The 27239-nt window shown below is 40.6% G+C and overlaps 1 protein-coding gene across 1 annotated transcript in view; it reads right to left on the bottom strand.

The window, feature by feature from the left end:
* LOC112567515 (hemicentin-1-like) overlaps positions 1–27239 on the bottom strand; it is a 62700-nt gene that overhangs the window by 25624 nt on the left and 9837 nt on the right. Inside the window, exons 3-15 of the mRNA XM_025244209.1 lie at positions 12982–13275; positions 11687–11983; positions 8211–8348; positions 7324–7449; positions 6197–6309; positions 5547–5724; positions 4652–4738; positions 3582–3749; positions 2667–2829; positions 2601–2632; positions 1917–2051; positions 1059–1222; positions 598–739 (exon numbers count right to left, since the gene is read on the bottom strand). Coding sequence (XP_025099994.1) covers positions 598–739; positions 1059–1222; positions 1917–2051; positions 2601–2632; positions 2667–2829; positions 3582–3749; positions 4652–4738; positions 5547–5724; positions 6197–6309; positions 7324–7449; positions 8211–8348; positions 11687–11983; positions 12982–13275 — 2037 coding nt within the window. The remainder of the gene's footprint in view (positions 1–597; positions 740–1058; positions 1223–1916; positions 2052–2600; positions 2633–2666; positions 2830–3581; positions 3750–4651; positions 4739–5546; positions 5725–6196; positions 6310–7323; positions 7450–8210; positions 8349–11686; positions 11984–12981; positions 13276–27239) is intronic.

Below are 27239 nucleotides of genomic sequence, written 5' to 3'. Positions count from 1 at the left end.
TTTTAGATCCTAGTCCTGACAGTGCTGTTATGTGGCTACATATGCAGGAACTTCATGACTGATGCAGGAGCCCCGTTTGCAGCGTCAAGAGGGGAAACAATTATTTACCAAGTAAACTGGGGCTGATTCACTGCAGGTCTCCCCATTTTTAGATCCTTTTTTTTCTTTCTTTTTTTTCAACTTATAGTGGTAGCTGAACCACAAATTTAACATCTTAATATCGAGACTTGAAAATTAAATAATGACATTTATCTTATTTCTTATATACTACTGCATGATTACATTACATAAGTCTATTATTATATTTATCTTGTTTCTATTCTACCACTGAGTACATATAGACATCATAGTGCATATATATACTTGAAAATTGAATATCTTGTTTGAAGGCTACCGCTGATTACATTACACATGTCTAGATTATTCCACAACACTGTCAAAGTGATGCAGATGTCATTGGGATGAAGCTCTGTATGACATTGCAGCCCTATGCTCCTCAAGTAGTAACAAGGAATAAACTACTAAACTCTGTATGACATGTTGACAGTGACCAACATTTTGTTCCTGAGGCTCCGTAATAGGTTAAAAGTGACCTACATTTTGTTGTGATGGTGAGGGTTTGTGTAACATTGCCCATGACGTTGACTGCCACACATTGGTAACTACCAAAGTCACCAGCTCCCACCCTGTTGATCATAAGGTGACTGCCATACCCTGAGACAACAGCTGACACTGGAAACTGCAATAGACAATTGATTCACATGTGTTAACGTTTGTCTGTGACTTTCAATAGAGAACTGGGAACTGAAATAGACAATTAGCATGTGCTGCTGATATTTATCTGTAACTCAACAGAGAACCTTGGCATCATTCTTGCAGCAGAAGTGTCTATGGTCAAACATGTAAACACTACCAAGATCTTATAATTTTACAGCATCAGTCTTCTGAACAGTTTTCACACAAGTGTACAAGGAATACAGTCATTATGATCTTATTTATGCAAGGCGCACAACTAAAAACCAAAATTGTATACCTCATATACATCCATATTTTCTCACCTCTGATATAGCCAAACTGCTAGAAGACATTGTGGTTAGCTGCAGTTTATTTCTGTACCAGGAAAAGACTGGGGCAGGGTATGCCTGCACTTGGCAGTGGAGACTGGCTGGGTAAGACAGCATCACTGCTACCTTCTGAACCACTGACAGTTGAACAGGGGCAACTGGGGTGCATGGAGTAGGGGATCATAGGTCAGAAAATATCCTTAAGTCATGACAAGTTAAAACACTTTGCAAGTTTAAAACATGAGATATAATTACAGACTAGTATCAGCTTATGTAGTTTCCAAATAGCATAAATTTATCTGATAAAGCTCCCTGTTGAAGAAGACTGGTGTTTGTCTTAAATAAATAATGACAAGTTTTTATTCACTGAATATTCCTGTAACAAAGCAAGCTCACTTTGTTTTAAGTTAAAATTTACAAAAACTAATAAGATTAATTCACACACACAGTCCAGCATGTTATGTACACAAGAAAAGCTATCTACCATATACCATCTGATGATCTGGAATCCAAACTAAATAAACAAGAAAATGATGGCTTCAACTTTACTGCTAGAAAAATATTTCAAAGCATCTATCCTGAGGACCTGGACTAGCATGTTGCATGTTTATGACAAAGGTAAATTAAAAAAAAAAAACTTCATATACAGATCCGTATATACAGCTATAACTCGACTGCTCTGTATTTATACTAGCAGCACTATCCTTAAGACTGATCATAAGTTTGTCTCGAAAAATGCGTCATACAGCTTCTAATTATCATCTAATAATACAATTATACAACTGTGATGAGCATGTACAACAGTATGATTAGTGCTCACATTTTTTTTAAGCAAGTCTTTTTAAAACTTACACTGGACAAAAAACATCACAGTACTATTGACTGAAAGGGAATAGATAGGGAGAAGTTGCTGTGCAAGTGTAGTTTCCGGTATCTTCCACACGAAGATGAGTTCTCTCCCCTCATCCAACTGTTGACGGCCTAAACCTGGACACAGAGAGCAAAAAGACTGCTAGGGACAGCAGCTAGAGCCGAATGTAACCCAGCCTGTTAGGAAAAGCTGCTAGTACCGAATGTAACCCAATCTGTTAGGGAAAACTGCTAGGACTGTATGTCACCAAGTCTGTTCAGTGTTAGGAAAAGCTACTAGGACTGTAGCTAAGTCTGTTCAGTGGTTAGTGTTAGAAGCCAGTACCAATAATAAAGTAGATGAAACTGAAAGTGTTTTCATCATAGTAAACCATACACAGTAGAAAATGTCTATACCAACAAGTAGATGACAATGTTTTCATGAAGCTATACTTACTACAGCAATCCATGCCCAGTGGAGAATATCAGTACCACCATGCAGATGTCAATGTTTTCATGATAACAGACCATACACAGCATGCCACACACAGTGGAAAATGTCCACATCAAGAGAAGATAAGCTTGTAATTTCATTGTAGGTATATAAACAAGTTAAGAAAGTAGATAAACGAATTCATACATATACTGTTCTAAACAAAATAAAATCAAGGTTAATTGTATACATACCTTTAAATGTCAGCATACTTGTCACCTCATAACTGTAAATGTCAACAGGTAGTGTTGATACTTCAATGAAATAAAAGTCTTTTGCATCTTGTAAGTTCGTTGTCTTCCTTGAACCACTGAATGGTTGGCTTTGGGTGGCCACGGGACCTACAGGTAAGGTTGAATACCTGAGAACTGTTGATGACATCAGTCATCGTTTCTGGCAGTGTGGTGGTAAGGGATGGAGGCTCTGAAATAGTCAAAACTTATTAATTCACAGTCATGGGTAGGGTTAGCTGACCCTAATTTCACCCTATCCCTAACCCACACCATGGTGTCACCTCATGTTTTAGATTACACAGTGCAATTTGCTTGTGCACAAGCATATAATAAATGTTCATGTAAGCTGCAATTGAACTTAGTGACTGAAATAAGGTGCTGATAAAATAGGATGAAGCCATCATAATGGCTGCAGGCAGTGCGGCTGAGGTTGAAGGTTGTAGAATATTAAGTGGGCTTGACAGCAACATTGAAAAAACTGTCTTGACATAGTACTATGGTATTTTCGTGAATAAATGCTCTGGCAAGAACAGGTTAAAGTTTGAGTAATTATCAGTCCTTGCCCAGGTACTGATGGATTTATGCAACACATAAGCCCTACATTCCAACTCATCAGACAATTTGAAGAAAAGAATTTCGCTTGAGCAGCATACACAGTGGACATCAGTGGACGTATCACTACAAGAGGATTGCTCTAAATGTACCTGCATTAGATTTGAAAACCAATGCATTAGTGTGATCTTGTGTTTATACTTTGAGTCCTAAGTCTATTGACCTTATATAATACAATGTTTATTGTTTTAAATATTTTAGATTTTAGTTTGATGAACATGTTTTGCTAAAAAGTGTTTGCAGTTATTTATATCACTTTTTTGTCTTAGTGGTTTTAGTGGTCAATGATTTAAAAATCCTAATGACCTTTGTCAGTGAGACACAACTCACCATTGACACTGACTGTCACTTGTGCAGATAACCCCGAGCCCTGACTATTTCTTGGGATGCAAGTGTAGTTGCCAGTATCTGACAGAGAAACCTTATCGATGACAAAAGAGGCATTCTGGGACAGTTCTTTGTCAGTCTTCCACCATTGAAATGTAGCTGAGGGATATCCTAGACAATACCATTCACAGACATGAGTCACTGCTGTCACAAACTTCAGCTAAATTGCTCCTATTAAACCCTAAATATTTCTCCAGCATAACTTAAATAATAACCAACGTCACTAGAACTGTTACTGTTAATCTGACAAAGGTGTCTTAACAACTACTGTACAAATAATGGTAATAACCAACATCCAGCATCAGCAATTCTGGCAAACTGGCAAAGATGTCTTAACAACTACTGCAGCATTAACGATGATAGTAACCGATGTCAACAGACTATCTACTGTTGAGCTGACAAAGGTATCTTAATAACTACTGTACAATTAACAATCATAATCCATTATATCAGCAGACCTGGAAATATTAAATTGGCAAAGATATACCTAACAGCTGTGGTAATGTAAAAATTACCACTAACATCACTAGAACTGAAATGTTAATAATGGTTACCACTAACATTCTCATATGTTCACAATATTTATCACTATTAACATATGTTATCAATGGTCATCACCATCATCATCACCAGAACTGTAATATTAACAATGGCTATCACCAGCATCAGCATGAGCACACCCAACATTTCTCTCGTCGCCAGTTTCTTTTCATTTTGTTGTTACTCATCACCCATCAGTTTGTTTTCATTTTGTTATAACTCATCAGTCATCAGTTGTTTTTTTTTATTATTCATTACTCACCACTTGTTTTCATTTTGCTATGACTCATTAGTTTGTTATCACTCATCACCCATCAGTGCAATAAATCCATGCCTGCCTTCTTTCAGGAATATCATCATGTTGAGAGCTATCACTCACTGACAAAAGTTTACATCCATGGCGATTGGAGCTCACATTAATGTAACTAGAGCTTATGATGAAAACTCATGTTCCATTATTGCTATGTACCAACCTTCTGGGTCAGCAGAGCAGGTGAGAACCAATTTTTGTCCAATGCTGATGTTAAATACTTTAGAGATAACTGCCAATCCTGGGGGATCTGTCGGGATTAGAATGAATTGTTATGCACACCATAATGATACAAATAACTGCTGACCCAAGGGTACATAGTTAACGATTGTCTACATAACAGTGATATAAGTAAAAAGATGTGAGTAGCAATACGTCAACTAGTTGGCATCAAACTAAACCAGTTATAGGGTTTATCCATTAAATTCAAATCATGCCAGGTACTAAGGCAACAACTGTTGAGTTAAAAAAGTCTGTCACAGACAGTGGTGAGACAGGGTATTCATTATACACACATTACAAGAGTGCAAGTGCAGAATGAAAAACCGATTATCAGGTGAGTTTAATATTGAATTTACAACAAAATGTATCCAAACAAAGAGTGCCATAAAGACAGCACTAAATACATTCCTTTGTCCAGACAGGGATTACTGACAAACTATATACTGTCTTATCTTCAGCTTGTTTATGTGTGTGTGTGTCTAGTCATGGATTACTAAGACAAAGTCAATCCCGTCTTATTTTCTGCTTGCATACGTGTGTGATTGTGGGGCCAGGCCAGCAGTGGTTCAAAATATAAGGAACAAACAATGAGATCATTCAAGCTATAAGGAAATGAAAGATGAATAAACAACACTTTCAACTAACAACAAAGTCAAAAAACAAACCCATGGTCTATTATGTAAGCAATACTTGCACAACAATAATCAACAACATAACTCTTGTACTCACTTAAAACTCATTTTCACTTTCATCAGACAAAGCTATTTTTCAAGATATAAATATCACCTGAAGCTGACAATGCTATAGTTCATGAAGTAAGCATAAATACCACTTACAGCTGACAAACAATGTCATGGTGGCTTTGCTCTCCACATTTTCTGTAGCAGCTGAATCAGCGATGGACAGACGGTTGGAGGCTTGACAGGAATAGCTACCTTGATCACTTCGAGAGACATTTGTCATGACCAGTGATTGACTTCTGGACACCTGAACACGACTTCCATCTCCATTTATCTAGTAATATAGATATAAGTATACATGAAATTTTAGAACATTAGCTTATTTATGAGTAAGGCATCATCACATAATGTCAATAATGATTAGTACACAAATGATTAGAAATAGTACAAGCTTTTTTTCCTTCATTTCCTTGTCTAGCTGATCTGAAGCTATGTCAGCCCACTTGCCCATCTGATCTGAAGACATGCAAACACATCTACGTAATCTAAAGGTATGACAACATGTGTGTGTCTGCATGTGATCTAAAGGCTTGTAGCTGATCTGACAATGCTTTCGATTGATGTCTATGATGTACTGAGAAAACATCACCCTGGACAGCACATAGTATGCTCCTGTCCACAATATTCCCTGAACATCATATTTCACAGCACACATCCACTACATTTCTCTTCACACCCTGAACATCACATTTCAAAGCATACATCCAGTGTGTTTCTTTAAGTAACTCTTAGCCCCAAGTCCTCACCTTTTCCCATTTAACCTCCCATGGGTCAGGATTAGCATCTACAGTACAGTTAACTGACAAAGGTGTCCCCTCTTGAACAGTCAGTGATGATGGTACTGTCACATTTGGGGGATCTACAGGCAAGAAATAAAAATAAAGCTCCATAAAACTGTAATGGCACATTGGGAGAATTTTTAAGTGTCAGACATGCTTTTACTCATTCCTTTAGAGAAAAAGTGCTGGAACCTAACAACACTTTTGCAGAATTGTATGAATGCCCTTTGAAAATGTTATTCATTGAACATATTTTAGTTTTGGTTTTGGCCTTGATTCATGTCAGGCATACAAAGTTATTGCTCTCATCAAACTCTTTATATTTTTATATTTATAGAGAGAGAGCAATGGCCAACACTTTATTGTTTCTATTATTTTATAAAGAGAGAGCTGTTGCTTTTATATTTCTTGAGAGCTGTGGCCAACACATTCTAAGAAAGGGTTAATATTAGTCACATTCATTGTTAAGAGACTAACAGTGGAGAACTTTGCAACTGTTGGTCTTGGCAGACAGACAGCAATCCACCTTTACATATCCGTGGTAGGTCTGGTAGATTGAAATACATTTAATGAATTCTAAAGAGGGTTGTTGCTGGTTTGTTTTCTCGTTGGTCTCTCATAGTTTATTAACATATAGATCGATACTTAATTCAAAAGCACTTTATTAACTAAGACTTAGTTGACAAATCTGACTTTGGTTGGTGTAGGGTGCTAAGCAAACCAGAGAGCAGCCACACAATCAAAATATTTGTACATTACTTCATAATTTAAAATGACAAATCATTATTAAATATCATTAAATTATTGTATCATACCTATTTTATCTTGGTGTTCTCTCAATGCTGGGTTAACTATCCTGATGTCAACATTTTTTGTTATTGTTGTTTTCTGTTTGTGGCATGTATACAGAAATTTTACAATTGTAAACAGTTAACTCATCAAAATAAAGACTTACTGTATAACATTTTTGCAAGAATTGCATTCTAAAGACAAGTAGGCCAAACTGTACACAAAACAAAAGCAGACAAAATAAGCTTAAAGACAACTTTATTTAGACCGACAAATGGACACAGCTTTACTTGAAATCAACTTACAGACAACGCTGATGTAGATAGAGAGCCGAGTAGGAGTGGCTGAGTTGAGAGAGTTTGCAGCATAACAGGTGTAGTTGCCACTGTCTTGTCTGGAAACTGCTTTAAAACTAAGGACTGGTTGTACGTCTGAAACAATAAAAGCCATTTGAAAAAAGAACTCACCCAGTCTATTTCAGATGTCTGTCACATAGATATGCTAGTATTTCGTGGTTCACTGATAAAGTCGGGCTCCTGGTAGGTAGTGTAGTGCTTAAAACACTCGCTGGTCACCACTGCATTGAGCTGCTCAAGGTTCAGATCTCCTCTTGAGACTTTCTCTATATGTGACACATATCTGTAGGACTGGGTGTCTGGGGTTTTATATGGGTCCTCTGGTTTCCTCCTCCTCCCTCTCCCCCCATAGTGTGAAATCCCCTTATGGTGGAAGCACTTTCCTACTAAATAAACCAACCCTTCATTGATAAAGAAATTACCCTCAGATAATTCTTGATAAATGAGCTTACATTTTGCACCTTGCTGATAAAAAACTTGCCAAACCTCCCTCAGACATCAGAAATCTGTTGGTAAGTGTTCCTAAACTCTTTCCAAATCTCCCTCAGACATCAGATATTTACCTCAGATATGAGATATTTCTTAATAAGTGTACCTAAAATTGCCAGATCTACATCAGACATCTCTTGATGAGCAAAATAATAATAATGAGTACATGTTGTTGATGAGTGTACTTGCACTATGAATGTCTCCATTGTCCTTCTTTCTTGTATGCACATATATTTGAAGAAAAATGAAATGACTTTTATCATGAGTACATGTTGTTATGGTGGTGGTGGTGGTGGTTGCATTGGTGGTACAAGTCAGGAACATACCCCTTATGTTGTTGCACTTACTGGGCAAGATGTGCTCATCTTTCTGCCAGGTGACTGTATTAACAGATGGGTTGGCATCCACCAGGCAAGTAACCTGTGCAGGTTGACCTAAGCGCACAGTGTATGGCCCAAAAGGGTCAAATGAGATGATGGGAGAATCTGTGACAAAGTACCAACAGATGACAGATGGAAATCGCGAAAGCTGTGACTATATAGCATTATTAACTGAAACATTTTGATGGGGCACTCAGTGAAAATATTACCAGCAGTCTCAATAGATATGTACAAGAATTTTGGCAGAGGCTCTGCAAAGGCCAGTGAATAAAGAATTTATGCTTATAGTGTAGTACAGCATGACATAATATTATAATGTAGTATAGTATGGCAAACAATAAAGAAATACTGGGTGAGATCTCACAAGTTATCAGACTGGAAATATCCTTATGACTTTGTCTGCCACCATCATAAACCAGTCATGTCTTCATTTGCCAGTAATCCCATTATCTTCTCCACTGATAAGATTTTTTTTTTATAGTTTTATTATTTTATTGACATAGTCCATTAATATGATTGTCTTTTCCTTAGCTTATTTTTTCGTTTACATAGTCTGGTGGTGCTATGGTTAAGCATTTGTCACCAGCACAATCAGGATGGACTGGCCTGGATTCAAAACTTGTCTCAGACATGTTCTTTATCAGCATGTGGGCGTGCGGCACTTGCTTACAGGGCCAGCTAACCTATTACATAGCCTAGCTCACTGGCTCAGCGTTAAACACAGTTCTCTCCCAACTACTACTGATACCTTTTTTGACATTTCTTTTACATTACAGTCACTTAAATACAAGTGGACAATTTACATAACTATAAGAGTAACAACCGGCCTTATGCTCCTCGAGGAGTAACAAACTAACTATAAGAATAACACTCACACTCTCTCCCTTTCTGCCTCTCTCTCACACACACACACGCACGTGTATCATGTGATGAGTAGGAATAGGGCAATAATGTTCTTCTGCTCCCTGTCCTAGTCGAGTGGACGCGCTGGTAACTGTTGGTTAGGGTTAGCGGTTGAGGTGTCGATACAGTGGTTGGCGGTACAACAGGGATGGACAACAGGCCAGAAAGTCTCACCTCCGTTTATTCCCTTTCCCTCTACCCCGGAATCAGTTTGGCTTAAGAATCGTCGCTGACATCATCATACACCCAGCGCAGGGGGAGGTGGCAATGTGGAGCTGCCATTATGACTACAGTCAGCAGATCTCTCAGAGCAATGGAGACCAGCAGTGACTGGAGGTCGGAATATGCCTGGCGCAGGACAACAGCGCTTGCTGTTCTTGCCACCAACAGGACACAGGTAGTCAATGGATGTGTAATACAAGTTGGTGGGTAGTCAATAGGAAGCATTAGTCGCAGACCACGCTACTGATGGTAGGGGGTAAGTAAGTGGGGTACAGTGGACAGTGGTAAGTCAAGGTGATCGCGATTGGAAGTAGCTAGGTGGCGGAATGGTTGCGAGTGAGTGTGTAGCATGCTTGACCAACCCTGGGAGAGGATGATCTTCGTGTAACAGAGGTCTGTTCAAGGCTGTTCAGATTCTCTGCTGTGAGCCTGTCTGGAATCGTGACAGCTCCAGCACAACTGCCTCAAGAGGTGCGTGAGACCCACTCTACCACAGAGTGCACAGCACTTCATCAGAGCCCGAGGTTAGTAGACAAGTGTTAGTCAGCAGACCGGCCTCGAGGACGAGAGACACGTGGTGACACTCGGCGGTGCCAGAGTCTCTGCGCTCGGGCAGGAGGGCGCTACGATGGACGGAGTGACACCAACGGATTCTCGGACAACAGCAACATCGGAGTGTCCTCCACTGGCAAGAGACTTTTGTTTGGAAAGATAAGTGGCTAGTGTGTTACACGAGTGTAGTGTGCTGTGTGTAGTTGTTAAGGTAGCGACTCATGATACCTAGATTAGCCATAGGGAGTTGTAACGGGACTCCTAGAGAACAAGCCATATAGGAATTTGAACTATTGTATCTTTTGTAAATTGACTTGTAAAACTCTCTAATATTCATACACTTCATTGCCTTGAGTCGAGCAAGTGAGTGTAGGTGTGCGCGTACAGGTAAATGTCAGGGTGAGGTGGTAGAGGTGTCGACAGTGTAATTAGCCCGAGGCAGCGGTAATTGCAACCGTCATGCTCATTCCCCGAGCTTCACGACAATGTGTGTACACACACACACCTGCACAAGCAAGCAAACAAACAAACAAACCTACTTACATTCCCCCCACTCACTCCTGAATTAGCGCTCATAACCAACGCACGAAGAAAATAATCATTCAACAATCATTACATCCATGGTTCATCTTATCTGGGATTATTATACAGATATCGTGCTATAACCTTGGTATTAAAGAGATTACAGAGATTACACTACATGGTGGCATTCTAGATTTCCAAGAAAACACTAGAATTATTTTTTTAATTAAAAAATGGAATATTCTAAATCTGACATTGCAACATAATCTTTTCTTTTCCAGAGAAGCTGTTTATATGGTAACTATTTCTAAAAAAAAAGTCTGGTTTACAATTCGTATCGCAATATTTTTCTGTGTAGTATCTTTTTTTCTACTTCCATTACAAAGGAATTTATACTTAGTTTAATATTGAAACATCTACTTCTGTAAATATGATATTTTGCCAGACGTTTTTAACAATAGTACAATCAAGGAACAAGTACTCTATAGATTCCTTTCATTGTGAAAAGAAAGTGCATAGGATTTAGTGTCTATCTCTGATTCTTTCCATAAGTGACAAATCTTTCTTTTATATTTGACAATTGACATGACTTGACTTTAGTAATCTACAAAATTTACTATAATTATTACTATGCATTTGGTGGAATACTTCAAATTTTATAGGTGTTCCTTTTTTTTCAAGTAGATCCCCAATTTTTGTATAGTTATAATTTAACAACTTCTCTTCTACCTTTATCAACATCAATTTTAGACAAACTACTATTTAAAAGGAAACAGTAGTTTGCTCATTCCCGACACTAACACTTAGAACAGTAAACCCTGCTTCATCAGGTGTTTACCCTCAACCTGTCTGCCCTGGATGGGCTATCTCCTCTCCACACACTGTTCTTTCTCAGCATGTGGTGTGTGTTTACAGGGCTGGCTGCCTTGCCATGATATAGCCTTAGTTGCTGGCTCGAAGTAACACGCCATTCCCTCAATGGCATAACCATAAGCTGATTCTTCTGTCAATAGCGATGGGTACTGTAAGTCCTATAATTATATATGGTGTTTACTCTCAACCTGACTGGACTGGATGGTCTAACCATTAGCTGATTATTCTGTCAATAGAGATGGGCACTGTAAGTCCTGTAACTATGGCAAAGCAGTGATTCATCAGGAGAAGGTATAAGGCGGAAATATGGATAACATATAGAGCTAGGAAGCAGAAGGCTGGATGTAAGTTAGAACATAAGAAAAACTCACATTGCACACTGAAAATGCGAGAAACTATCAAGGGTTGGTACTCGTTCAGCAGATTGTAAACAAAACAGGTATAATTGGCCCCGTGGTCACTGTGGCTGAGGGTGACGTTGAGTGTACTACGTGACACATTGCCAGTAACATCCATGGAAGGCATCACCAACTGCACTCCATTCTTCATCCATGTGATTGTAGGCAGCGGCTTCCCGCCAACTGACTGGCATGTCATGCTGATACTCTCTCCCTCCCGGAAAATGTCACCCAGGTGACTGAGAGTCAGCGATGGGAGACCAGGCAACACTGAAATCATCATCACTGCTTGGTGTTACCCATGATTGGTTGCAAGGACATACACACACAGGCATGTGCACACAAAAAAGGTATTAGGGCAACATCATACCTTGCTTGAACAAGTAAACATAGTGTTTCCTTCTTTGATGGCAATATGTCCAAGCTCTGAAGCCAAATACATGGTACTGTATATTTACATCACAGTAATAGCATTATACATACACAATAAATTAACACCACTGTAACAACATTGTACATGAACAGTACATGAACACCATAGTGCTAGCATTGTATAATAAACCTTACAGTACACCACAGTCACAGCAGGGTACACTGACACCATAGCACACATTCATTCACTTCTTTCATTTCCTTGACTGGTACTGAATCTTAAGGGTAGGGGGGAGCAAGGCCTGTCCTAGGCAATGGGGAACAGATCCTGTACAGGACAATGTCCTTTCCTTCACATTTGTAAGTCAGTTCCTCCACTGCAGCATCAACCTCTTTTTAAGTTACCTTGAATAAGTCTTTGACAGAGTGTTGTGGTGGGTCACATGGCTAAACCAAACCAGTTCAAACCACTTGATTGTTGCAAGTAGGATATTTTTGGTATACCAAGAGTTGTCCTGGTATTCAGAGCAGCCTTCTCAGGCAAACAAGGATCTGATTTGGTTTTTAGTAGTTGGCAGACCTTTGTGCTTTCAACATGTTTGGAGGCCAATGCTCTAATCATTCAGCTATCCACTCCTTCAAGGTGAGTCTGAAGCTCTGTGCAAACTCTAGAAGACTTTGAACTCTTAGAAGCTGGTTTTGTCTAGACAAAATTTACCTACCATTCCTGCCCATTGTTGTAACATTTAAAACTACCTGTATCTCACCTGCTTTTGATCATCAGTTGACCTACCTGCATTTCACCTGCCCTGGTGAGCAGGATAGAGATGCAGCCATAGGCCAGAATATTATAGTTGTATTATATCAAGTCAACTCTACAACTACCTGTATCTCACCTGCCACAGTTAGCTGAGCTGAGACAGAGCCATAGTCCAGAACGTTACAGCCATACTGTCCGGCATCCTGATCCTGCACACCGGTGATGCTCAGCGTAAAGGGGGTGGTGAGAGAAAAGTGTAGAGGGGTCACCACAGTGCGGTAGCCATTATTAAAAACAACCTTGGGTCCCTGTGTCCACACAATATTGGTGCTGTTGTTGGGAGACTGACACTCAAAGGTCACATTGCCACCACGTGACACCAGCACATCTTGTGGTTTCTTTAACCACTGGTTCTGACCCCATGTATCTGCTGCCAACAGTCAAACAGGCAAAATCAATTTCATTTCCACTCAGTGCTTAGATCTTTATGTGATGATACCATATTGTACACTGCATAATGCTGGGGGATGGGATAACTGGAGCTTACATGCTAAAATATAAGATATGCTACAACCAGATTTCATGTCTTTGTGACTACAGAATTAACTACGTGGTCACTTTGCTTGACTAGGAATTCAAATAATGATAATATTTTTCCATTAAAGCAAACAAAAGTTGCAATGGAAATGTTTCTTTCACAGCAAAGCAGACAGTGTGTGAAGATAAAAAATAAGATTCTATTACATATTACTAATATTCTCATAATGATATTTTGATATCTATTAATAATACAGCTGGAACAAAGAATACAACAAAATTAAGGGGTTATGCTTCAAAAACTCTACCATACTGCACTATACTGACAGTAGAAATGCTTCACTAAAGCAGCATCATACATAAATATATACATCATCATAAACCAAAAATATATAAAAACAACATCACACAGCAAACAAGTTACACGATGAAACAGGAAGCGGAAGCATTAACCTGTCATAACACCCTTAAATCAGCTGAGGGATACCAATCAAGACTTCTTCAGTTCATGATTTAATGAGATTTCTCTCGCTTTGAAATAATAAAAGATCTATGCCTTCTGCTGCTTAACAGTGCTGGTAGCACAGAGGAGAAACACAAGAAAGAGTGCTGATCAGCTGAGTAGTGTGGTCAAGAATGCGGCGTAAATTATCAGAATCAAGTATGAACAGCTGACTGTAAAGAACTGTTTGCAAGAGGGGTTCGCCACCAGACCTGAGTTTAGAGACAGCTCTTCACACCTGCTATGTGTATAGATATTTCCACAGGATATGTATACAATAATATGTATTGAGAGATGCTTGTAGAGGTCTGTGTGCATAGAGATCAGTAGTTGTGTCTACAGATCCCAGTGTATTAAAGAGATGTACAGTATATGCATATATTATGAGAAATGTATTAAAACAATACAGTATGTAGTATAATACATGAGATATGTATAGAAATTTGTATGAGACATGTGTACAGAGATGTATATATAATGCCGAAAAGTAATTTTTATTTGACATGTGTAAATTAGATGTGTATTAGTATGATACATTTGTAAATTAGATAGATACATGTATTAAGATATATGGGTGTATTATAATACATGTGTAAAACAGATGTCTATATATTAAGAGATGTGCATTATTATGCTACATACTTAAATTAGATATATATATAAAGATAAGTGTTATAATACATGTGTAAAATAGATGTGCATATATTAAGAGCTTTGCATATAAAGATGAGTATGCATTCAGGCGCTGTGTATAGAGACCAGTGTGATTAAGAGCTGCGTGTGTGTAAAAATGTTCACACCAGCTGTGTTCACCCAGAACTTTCACTCCCTTGCCTTACAGTGACAAATACCTCCTGACAGCTGGCCACTATATTTGTCGATTTAATTACTCCAAATCCAGTACTATTTCTTATAGCCAATGCTAGGAATATTGATAAAGTGCAGCAGGTTATTTGACAGATGTGAATACACCTCAGTAACACCTGTCCTTATAGTGATTGAAAACCAAGTAAATGCAGGAGGGGCAAGACCGTCCAAAAAAAAAGACAATATTGTCAATTAATCAATCCTCTCTGTGCTGACTGGTTGAAAGATAATTTATCCTGTATCCTATTTCTTGGACTGGCTTTCTTCTAACAGCCAACACTGTTTGCCTTTGGGATCCATCAGTCAAATGAAAAATATTGTCAAACCTCATAACCTAGCGACCACCAAGTACTAAGAAGACAACTAGGTATACAGAGGCTTTCCTGGGCCCAGGCTGGGTGATTAACACTAGATTAATGGGTAGGTAATTAATATTACCCTCTTCTTCTATCTTTAGCTTTTTTTCATTTTCTTTAGGAATTTAATAATGTGGGAGGAAGCCTCTACATTAACATTACTTTAGTGACTGTGAGCAGTGGCCAAAGCTACATTACAAAAGTCAGCAAGGCCAGGGACTGAAAAAGTGACAGACTTAAAATAGCATTCAGCCAGGAACTAAATAAGTGACAGACAAATATAGCAGCTGAACTAGAGCCTACACAAGTCACACAGACAAATACAGTGCCCAGCCAGAGACTAACTGATGAACAAATATAGCAGCTCAACTAGAGCCTAAATAAGTGCTAGACAAACATGGGAAGTAACATTAGCAGGAAAACTACAGTAGATAACAGTGGTAGAATACTATACTTGCTAACATCAGTAGATAACTCCATGAATTTTGAGTCACATGGTATGTCAGCTCAGCTGGGGGATGGAGGGAACTGCAGTGACACAGCAAGCTAGATGGTTTGGCCTGTCTTAAGCAACACCTGCAAGTCTCTTCTTTTATCTTATAGAGCCATTAGTTTTCCTCTGCTCAGAAGAGGTCTCATAGTTTCCGGTCAGGCAAAATGTTGGATTGTAGAGGCGGGCGAACGATCTCCTTCCACATCCGGGCTAGGCCGAGTGCGTAGGAGTGGAGGTGCCTTGATATTTGGTGAACTGGCTTCACGCAAGAGTCCCTTAGCCCTGACCTAATCCTAGGCATCAGCTCTTGTTGACGGTGGATAAAGGCCTCCTGTTTCACACAGCCTTTTCACCTGTGCAGAGGTTTGAACAGTTGTGAGACAGATACCCACCCTACTGCATTCTCCAGCCCCAGCTAACAGAATGAGCACTACTGGCAGCTGCTTGACTTGGCATCTCACAGATAAAGAAGACAGACAAGGACAGAGAGCTAAAGGTGGGACGACAGGGTGGGGTGGTAGACAACTGGCCCCGTATGCATGTAGACCGGAGAAGGGGTCTAATCGGTAATAACGCTCATCCGGGTGGATAGGAGCGAAAAATTCGTATGCACGAGAGCCCGGAGAAGCTGTCCAGTCTGGCTTCTCGCGTATAAAGTTATCGGTGGTCCCGGGGCTGTGTAACTCGCTATCCGGGCGGAAAAATGGCGGCCTTCACTGTGTTTACTAGCAACAACGTCGATTGTCGAGACGAAATCGGGTGTTTGGTGACAGATCGCACCCGTTTGAAGTGTTGGATGAATTAAAAACTGTATTGTAAACTTCATTTTAGCCGAGAGAACATTCTAGCGATGACCGCTGTAGTGGCATGCGAGATCGCTGTCACCAGTCGGCAAGGCACAATAACATCTTCACTACAAGTGCTCATCACTTTACGATATTTTGCCACAAATATCAAACTTTCAAGAAGTGTGTGGAGAATTCACTGATGTAGACAAATCGACTGTTATTAGTACTGTGGCGAGAATCACCAATGGTTTGCATCGGCGAGCCCCTAAAGGAATTTCATTGCCGGATCAAGGTTGTGCGGAAAAGACAAAGACATGCAGACACATCGGGCCTGTGAATGTCCTTAAGTACTTGGATTTATCGACAGCAACTTGATTTCAGACTCCAATGAAAAATAAAGTAAACTTATTCATAATATTAATACTTGAATTTGTAAGGCGCTTGTAAATGTTTGCTGAATGCACCACACATGAAGTATTGCAAAACAAACCATGCTACAGTACAAAACATGTAAACAAGAAACATGTAGACAAAATGAAACCCTAGAAATGAAAGGCTCTACATACTTTGTAATTTCATTATCTATTCAACTCTAATCAACAAATAAACAGACCCTTATTAGATGAGCTAAGTTTGTTTACTTAGGACGGTAATCTAGAAGAAATAAGTGTGTGGAGGGGGGAGGTTTACATATTTATATATCAGTAAATATGAGTATATGCATGTGTGGATGTGGGTAGTATATCTATAAGCAAATATATGTATGTGGGGAGATTTACATATATAAGCAGAGATGTGTGTGTTGGGAGGCATTAAATATATATATAGATATGAGTGAGGGGGGGGATTATATATATATATGCAAATATGAGTGCGTAGGGTGTGTGTGTGTCAGGGGGTATTTTATATATGCAGATATATATATAAAAGCAGATATAAGACTATGTGTGCCAGGGTTATAAATAAGCAAATATGAGGCTGTTTGTGTGTGTGCGTAGTTGGATTATATATATGCAGATATGAGAGAAGGTGTGTGTAGGTGGTATATATATATAAGCAGATATGAGGCTGTGTGGGGTGGGACTACACCTGCATACATAAGCAGAAACAAGTGTGTATGAGTGAAGGGGAATTATATTTATATATGCTAATATGAGTGAGTAGGGGGAATGTGTCGGGGGTGGGGGGATATTTTATGTAGATGCAGATACATGTGTCTGTGGATTATATACATGTGTATATAGGCAGACATGAGTATGTGTGTGTGTTGGGGGGATATATATATATAAGCAGATGTGTGCGTGTGGATGTTTACGTATATATATACATAAGCAGACATGAGACTGTGTGTAGCAGGATTATTTTTAAATATATATATATGCACATATGAGTAAGTAGGTGTGTGTGTCAGGAGGTACTAGATAAATATATATGTGCAGATATGAGTATGTGTGTAAAGGAGGTTACATGTATATATATAAAAGCAGAGATGAGTGTATGTGCATGGGGGGTTTACATCTATGTATATAAGCAGATATAAGGCTGTGTGTGTGTGTGGGTGGGGGTTACACATGTATGCACAAGCAAATGTGTGTGCATTATATACTGATATGAGTAGGTGTGTGTGTCGGGGAGGTTTATATATATGTGTGTGTGTGCATGTGGCTTGTGTATATATCAGCCTCAGTGAGTGTATGTGTAAGGGGGATATTTTATATATGTATGCAGATATAAGTAAGAATGTATGTGTATATATCTGTGTTTAGGTAAGAATGAAATGGAGGGGCAGAAACATTCCCTCCAAAACTTTTTGCTTGTGTACATGTGTTTATATACTTTGATTTATTTGATTACACATGCTGTGATGCAATTTGCATTAAAGGGCTAGATTGCTAGAAGAAGGAAAGAACAAGTGAGTGAGGCAAAAAATTAGCTTTTAATGTATTAACTGTTACAAACTGACCAGCGAATGTGTGTATGTGTGAGGGATATTGCATGTAAGATATATAGTAATGCGTGTGAATATCTCTATAGACCCTTGAAAGGGTGAAAAAAATAAAGATTCTTGAATCATAAGCTTCACAAACTGATGACACTCTGAAAAACATGAACTAAGTGCACTGGTGAAGATGTAAGGAATGAACCAAGTCAAAAAGTGCTAGATTACACAAATTGTTTCTTCAAGAATTCTTAAAGTAAAAGGTTATAAAATCAAATGCCCACAAATACAAGCACTGGTTAAACATGACAATGCTGTGCTTGTCTGTCCATGATAGGAACAGCTTGAACAAAATTGCCCATGTTAGTTATAAGATCATTGGTGTCAAGCAGAAGAATTTGGGTTTTTGTTGCAATTAGTAAATTGCAGGAAATTGGCATTTACTCAATATCTGAACATGTCGCTGCAGGAGAATTGTTTTATTAAATTCAGGCAAACCTAATGCTATTCCAAAAGTGCAGAAGCAATAAATATATATACACAAAATCATTTCCTTTATCATTTCAACTGCTGAATACTAAGTGAAAGGTGTGTGAGTGTGAAGGGTATGGTCCTGGAATAGATGTAGGAAACTAGGAATTTTTTTATGAAGCCATTCATTTTTTTTATGATGTACCACTTTGTTTTGTAACTGAGCACTTGCTTTGTAACTTAGCAGACTTAAAATTAACCTCTGGTATTTCTAATGGTTGTCATTGGTCAATGACATAAACTACAATGTTGCCCTCTCTAAATGCCACTCTGTGTGTTTAGCATGTGTGTAGACACTTTGTAAATGCAATGAACTCCTCTATCGATGTGTGTATACTAAATAGTCACTTGCTTTCAACTGTTAAATTATACATCATCTTGATTATCTGTGTAATAATGTAACGAATTAAACACAACCTTAGATTGAACACAGGCTATATATAGTCAATATTTACATTTCAAGGCTCAAGGCTCTTTAATTCATTTGTCTTTGCACTCAGGGCACTTCTAGTGCCAACCCACATGCAGGTATTCACCTTTTGCATGTTGACTCCTCATGAATTTTTTTTTTAGGTTATGACTGTGACTGTGATTACCAAATAAAACAGGATGCTTGAGGGAGATTTCTACAAGCAATGTCGGAACGCCTTGCCCATATGTTTATTTCTTGAACATTTTAAACTTTTGCACATGTAATGTAGTCACAAGAGACAACTCCCTTTGGTAGTTGACATCGCAAACCCGTCTACTCTCTGACAAATCCTTTCACCAGCCCCTTTGTTTATTTTCTTACTTTTTTTGTCTCCGCTAGTAACCACGCAAACACACCAAGGTGAGAGATCGCTGCCTCACACTCTGAGTCACTTGACTCGACTACAATAGGGTCCAATACCTAACATTGAGACAATGACTTGCTAATTAAGTAGGTGGGACCTCAGAGACGACAGTTCGATGTAAGGAAAGAACGAGGTGACGATAGGAAGTAGTTAGCCTCCTTCACCTCCACTGACAGCCACCGGGTTTTCCCGCAGCCAGGCCCGGAGAGCTAGCTGAGGGCGAGTAGCGCTTCGTGCATGCGGAACTCGGAGAGACCGTATTCGGGAGTAGGTCCCGAGTAGCTTTCCGGGACTAGCAGCTACTTGGAAATATCCTCAGTCGATTTTCATGCATACGGGGCCAGGTTTCTCCCTCCCTGCGTCTCCGCCTACATCCTCCAGCTGCACCCCTCCCCCCAGCATCCACTTGCCTGGCTTGTGAGGAGTTTGTGTAGACACACACCGGTCATCTGTATAGATACACGCTTGTCATCTGTGTGCCCTGGGCGATGACTGATGTATCGCCACCCCTCTTCAGTTGTGTCCACTCTCTGTATAAGGGTATATGATATATCACACTTGTATTCAACAGGCGTGTAGCATCTTTGTGCAAAACATATCACGTGGTCAGTAAGGTCATGACATGAACTGGTTGTATGTCCCATAATGGTCACACGGCACATCCACATAGCAGGATACCAATCCATATCAACTACGCCATAACATGGACTACAGCCACCCAAGATACACCTGAGTGACGTTGGGATGTGGTAAAATGTGTTACACATTAAGGAAAGATAAGTGAAGTGGAAGCTGGTTAGGGAAGCGGGGTGGTGGGTAAAACGGGTGTCACACTGACTTCTCAAGAACTGTGCTAAAGGATAGAGCGGGTGGGAGACATGTTTCATGCAAGCTACATGACAACTTTGTGGCGACATGCATGAGGTGAGGGCTACATGAGGTGAGGGATACATGGGGTGAGGGCTACATGAGGTGAGGGATACACGGGGGAGTGTTACATGGGATGAGGGCTACATGAGGTGAGGGATACATGAGGGAGTGTTACATGGGATGAGGGCTACATGAGGTGAGGGATACATTGGGGAGGGTTACATGGGGTTAGGGCTACATGAGGTGAGGGATACATTGGGGAGGGTTACACGGGGAGGGTTACATGGGGTGAGGGCTACATGAGGTGAGGGCTACACGGGGGAGGGTTACATGGGGTGAGGGCTACACGGGGGAGGGTTACATGGGTGAGGGTTACATGAGGTGAGGGCTACATGGGGGAGGGTTACATGGGGTGAGTGCTACATGAGGTGAGGGTTACATGAGATGAGGGTTACATAAGATGACAAAAGTATGTGATGAGGTAGGTGGGGTAAAACGTTAGTTGGTCACAGCCAAAGGTGAGCATCTGTCTTTCTGCCTAATTATTTCCGTTTTATAAGGAGTGTCGGTGCCTGCCCTGTTGCAGGTGACGAGTGGCCACTAGGTTAGTGTCCTCCTCAACAGCAGGCCTGACGAAAGGGGATGGGGGGACAGGTGGGTCTGATGTACCCGGGCTGTGAAGGGGCCCAGTCTTGGTCAGTGGATTTTTTTCATTCTTCTTTTCCTTTTCTTTTTCTTTTAAAGAAAGGTTGTAACATTCCTAACCCTGAGCGGGATATTACCACTTTGACCCTTTGATGTCATACTTACACATGTACCAACCACTCACGTGTAAATAACTCAGTGCTCAAGTAGTGATGTAGGTCCTAGTTCACTTGTCCTAATGTTTGCGGTCTATATTACGCCACTGAATGAAATGTAAATATTGACAATGGAATTGCAAGGATATTATTATATACTGGGAAAATAATTTAATTACGATTTCAGTTACAAGGGGCTCGGACAGATCGTCTACCCCGGAACCCGTGCTGGCTCTCGGCGGCCCTGCTTAAAAGTAGGAATCTCTGGTCTTCTGCAGGTGGCGACTAACCACTAACCCAGTAACCACCCGTGTAACAACTAACAAGCCTGTATGTCTGTCTTATACTGTCTATCAACTGTGTTAGCTGATAGAAGTACCACGCACACGGGTCGACTTAAGGCCCTGTTCACACGTGTTGTGAAGGAGAGTCCCTGTGTACACAGACATGAGCAATCCCTCAAACGACTTTCTGATCAGATTCGAATCATTCCAGCAAAACTCTGCTGGTCTCTTCCTTAGTTCACACAAAGGGAATGCAGCAGACTGACATTCATGTTTCTCGTCGTTATGTTTTGTAGCACTGACCTCATTTAATTCATTTAATCTTACCTCTCCTATACTGCCGGCAATAATGTCCCTACCGCCTGCAGTCATGATATTTATTACATACAGTCCCTATTGCCTGTAGTTATGATATTTATTACATACAGTCCCTACTGCCGGTAGTCATGATATTTATTACACGTAGCCCTACTGCCTGTAGTCACGACAGTGCCCATGTTTAACAAGCTGTCAGGCGTGTTTTATACAGGTCAATGTTTGAGGGCGAGCAGACAGTCGGTGAAGCGTGGCGCGTACCTGCGAGTGCAGCCAGTCACACACGTCACACACGTCACACACGTCACGCGATCAGTTACCTGACGAAAGCGCTGACAGTGGGTCGGTGGCCGCTGGCCGACTCTCGTCACTGTTGCTCTGGGTACCTGCCTCTGTAACGTACTCAAACTTCCCAGCAGGACTAAACGTCTCAGTTCAAACTTCCGATGGATTAATAAACATTTTCTTGGGTTTATTTATCAAAACAAGCTCAAAGCATATTGTGAGTTGCATAATTCTGCTTTTGCAATGTTATAATGTTTCGTCCTTTACTTTTATTTCAAGCAAAGTTCCAATCGAAGATTCACATGATCGATAAGCTTTATTTTTCTTCGCTTCATGACGAGACGTTTCATTTCGCTGCTGTGCCTTCGAATAGTTTGCTGATATTTTCAAAATATCATCGGTCGTGGTATAGAATAGCGTACTATTCGAAGGCACAGCAGCGAAACCAAACGACTCGTCATGAAGCGAAGAAAAATAAAGCTTATCGGTCATGTGAATCTTCGATTGGCAGTCTACCTGTGTCCCCCCTATCAGTCACACAGTTAGCTACCGACCTAGTTAATCCACATCTGTTGGCATTCACGTTCGGGGTCTATGCACACACACACACACCCGCACGCAAATCATAGCAGAAAGTAACGAGACAAGGGCAGGCCCGGTTCTACCTATTATGCGAACTAGGCAATCGCCTGGGGCGCAGCGACCGAGGGGGGCGGAAAAAATGGCCTGCTATTTTTTTTTTTTTTTTTTTTAAATGAATAATTTTAGGGAAAAATGTCATTTTCACAAAATGATATTAGCAGGACACTTTTCCTCTGCTTGTAGACTGACCACCACGCTAGTTTCTCAGTACATGTATGACTGGAAAACCCCACTACAGTCAAATCTCCCTACTATGCCACCTACCGGGACCGAGCAAAAGTGGCATAGTAGCGAGAGTGGCATAGTAGAGAGGGTTTGTAAAAACGGCTTTATTTGCTCAAGTTACCCGTCAGTCCAAAGCAGGGGTGGGCAATTAATTTTCCCAAGGGGCCGCATGAGAAATTGGGAGGGTTTTAGAGGGCCGGACTAATATAGTTAACTCAGTTTTACCTAATACTGTATATATAGGATATATACTGGCGGGAGGGCCGGTCAGAGACAGGAGGCCTTTGCCCAGGTCTGGTCCAAAGCTCTCAAGAATCGTCGGCTTCGCTGTCTCCTCTCATTCTCCCCCTCACCTCTTCATCCTCCACCCCTCCCAACCACATCCGCGCACCTGCATCCTGTCGCTAGTCGACCCCCTCACACCTTCCCTCTGTCACCTGGCTGTCACCCGGCCAGCGACCACCACCCCCCACATTGCCAGCCTCCACCCTCCCTGTGTGCGTGCTATGTTCCATCCACCTAACTGCGATGTCCCACACTACCATACAGTATAATAATCGAGCACTGCGCGGAATTTTACAACTTGTGTCTTTTAACAGTCACAAAAAAGTGGCATAGTAGCGAGAGTAGGGGTGGCATAGTAAATTTTTTTTTACATTGAATTTATAGTCGGGACCGAGCAAAAGTGGCATAATACCGAGAGTGGCATAGTAGAGAGGTGGCATAGTAGGGAGATTTGACTGTATCGCAGTATCCCAGGGCGCACCTGCAGTGACCACAGCTAACCGGCAGGCAAGTAGAGGGTGGATGGGGCGGTAGAGGGGCGGGGAAGGGTGCTGAGAGTGGCGGCGTTGGTGGAAGGCTAAGGTGGAAGGCACCTTTTCCTCAGCTTGTAGGTTGACTTCACCACCGAGTTTCTCAGTTCATGTAGTGATGTAGTACAGGAAAACCCATTATTACAGGGCGCACTTGAAGTGACCAGCTAACCAGCGGGGAAGAAGAGGGCGGAGAATAGACAGCGGAGGGGCGGGTTGGTGGATGGGGCCTGGTCAGTGCAGACCCCTACGATGGAGTGGACCACATTCCACTAATTCCAAGCTCACCTTTCTTTCCTCTATCTTACTATTGAAGAGGTTCCACACTTATGCATTGAAAACACTGCAGCTGATATCAGGGACAACAACACAGACTTGAGTTTGCTACGCGAGTTTCTCTTTGGTTATGTAAGGTGACCAGACGTCCCGCTTTAGGCGGGACAGTCCCGCTTTTGACCTCGTGTCCCGCCTGCTCATCGGGCTGGACGCCCAATGTCCCGCTTTCTGGCTTTCTGGCAAGTCCATCAAATGTCCCAGTTGTCTTTAAAAATCACTTTTTTCGGCGTTTTTTGACGGTGACGACACTATCAGCGGCACTTGTCCCGCTTTCGCCCCCGAAACGTCTGGTCACCTTAGGTTATGACAAGTAAACAGTTGCTCAATATTGTTTACACTTACGAACTTTCAACCCGAAGGAACTTACCTAATGTCACGAACGCGTTCTTAGTTAATAAGAGTATTAAAGTCTTTAGCAGACAAACATCAAGGTAGAGCCATTTGAAGTTTATAGCATATCTATTTACTGACACTGATGGCCTATAGTCTTGTACTTACTGTTGTGACTCATGGTCGTGAATATTTAACTTTCTTATTAATTATTAAATTTCTGTTCGATTGGTGTAGTACGCTTAATTTAGTTGTCAACTTGTAATGTTTATTTTTATTATCTAAGAGTGCATCTGTTTGTCTACAGTTTGAATGGCTAGCTTGTTGTTATGCTCCATTGACAGAATATTTGAAATTGGTTATTAAGAGATAACGCGTACTAAGACCTACAGTCTATATACTTCTCTTGTTTTCAACAAACCCTATGCTGGACACCACGCAGTGTTGATCACTGGACTGTGTTTGGGGAGCTGCCACCATGATTTACAACTTTGCATTGTTAGTGTCCAGAAGACTCTCTCTTGACAGACTCTTTCATTGCCCGCCCACCTGTGAGGTGTGACTTTGGATGGGAACAAAGAAGCTGCTATCAGGGTGGTCTAGAGGCTGGAAGCTGTGATAGCTTGAGTTTTAGACCACACAGCAAAATAAGACCAGAGCAAGGTGCTACAGTTTTCTTGTCTCCATCAGTGTGCACTCCATAAAACCTTTTACACGAGTGTTTGAAATGCACCTACTCATAAGTGTAGGTGTGATTTGGGAGGCATGCAATATCCATGTGTGTATGATGCTAGCCTGCAATTGAAAAACAGACGTATTTTTTCTTGACAAAAAGTAGTTCTTACTTATAAGTTATTAATCAAATCTGACAGCAAATTCTCGAAAAAGATTTAATTTTAATAAGCCATTCTTTGACACTTCTGGGTTCTAACGCCTCTGGTAGTAATGAGTTCTTGTAGAAAACCACTTTTCTACTATTTTTAAGCAGCAAACATGTAGTCAGTTTGGTTTTACTTGTTAGTTCGTCTGTAAGATGAGAAAGAAGAGAACGATTGAAAGGACTTGCCGATGACAGGCCCACAGGTAGCGATAAATCTGTCACAGTTAATGACCAGTCGGATCAGATTAGAAGACTGGACAAAGAAGGTGGTGCGATGTTACTTGATAGTTGTCCGTGAGAGAAGAAAGAGAGAAGAGAGAAAGATTGAAAGGACCTCAGTGGGGTGACTTAGTGGAGAAGGGTAGAGATATCTCTACCACTTTAAAGAAAGTCAGATCACATTACCAGGGCTGGACAGCCAGAGTGGGGGAAGAGGTAGTTGTAACTTTGAACTTAAAACCCACAGGACGATGTACAAACCTCACTTTTCTGAGTGGCTGCAGACATCTCGTGCTGCTGTTTGAATTGACTTTGTAATCGTCTGTTTGGGTGCTTGGAGCTGTCATCCTTCCACAGCTGAGTCAGTAAACTAAAGGTTGTGAACTGCATTTAGCCGTGCAAGACTGAACAGTGCTCCTGTCCTACAGCCACTTCATGAGAGTTTGTAAAGATAAGTTCGCATGAATTTTATACACTGTGACATAGCTGTATATATTTTATTAACACGATTTATGTCTTTCTTTACATTAATTTCATTTCCTTTTTTCTTATAGTGCTTATTTTGATTGTGTGGATGCAACGGGTTGCGATAGCGCTGGTGTAACTTTTTGCAAAACTGTTCATTGCACAAACGGGTCCGTGACAGTCTGGTGGTCTTTAGCACATCACAGTCGCGTTGAGTTCTGAGACAGACCGCAGCAATCATTACTGGTGATACTTAAGCCTTATAGCTTTCTTGTTTGAACTGCGTCCATTGAAGACAGATTTAAACAGATTCAGGAGCACAGTGCATTATTTGGATTTATTTATGATATCCAAAGCATTTCTGAAAAACCAAGGAAGGACATTCTACTATCTTGCGAGGTCTTGGCAAAGGCACTAATGCACAGAGACAGCAAAGACATTGAAGTGGAGGAACTCTGTTCTGAATTACAGGTTGTGGCTAGAAGACTTCCCAAACCTAAAATGAACCCCAAAGAAGTCTTAACATTCATAATCCAACATAAGTTATTTGATATTGTGCCGAATGTTGTAGTGTCTCTCAGAATTTTATTGATCCTTCCAATTTCTGTTGCCAGTGCAGAACGGAGTTTCTCAAAATTAAAATTAATTAAAAACTATACGAGATCAACAATGTTGCAAGAGAGAGTGACTGGGCTGGCCACCATGTCTATTGAGCATGACTTGGCAAATGCACTCAATCTGAAGGAACTGATAACTCGTTTTGCTCAGCAAAAAGCAAGAAAAGTGAGGTTATAAGCATCAATTTCAGGACCAGGACTAAATAAATTGCAAAATAAATGATATAACATGGTTCACTTTTTGTGAGGGGGGGGGGGGGGGCGCAGAATTTTTCTTTCGCCTAGGGCGCAACACAGCCTAGCGCCGGCCCTGGACAAGGGTGACTAGCAAGATAAGAAGTAGACGGTACTACAAATATAAATGATAGACCTGTCCTACTACAAGTAAAGATGATAGGCAGATCATACTACGATAGACAGGTCCTACTACAGGTGTAGATGATAGGCAACTCATATAATGAT

The sequence above is a fragment of the Pomacea canaliculata genome, linkage group LG7, assembly GCF_003073045.1.
Source record: "Pomacea canaliculata isolate SZHN2017 linkage group LG7, ASM307304v1, whole genome shotgun sequence".
In the NCBI taxonomy this organism is placed as follows: Eukaryota; Metazoa; Mollusca; class Gastropoda; order Architaenioglossa; family Ampullariidae; genus Pomacea; species Pomacea canaliculata.
Note: the sequence above shows the minus strand (reverse complement) of the source record. Positions and strands in the feature narration are given on the sequence as shown.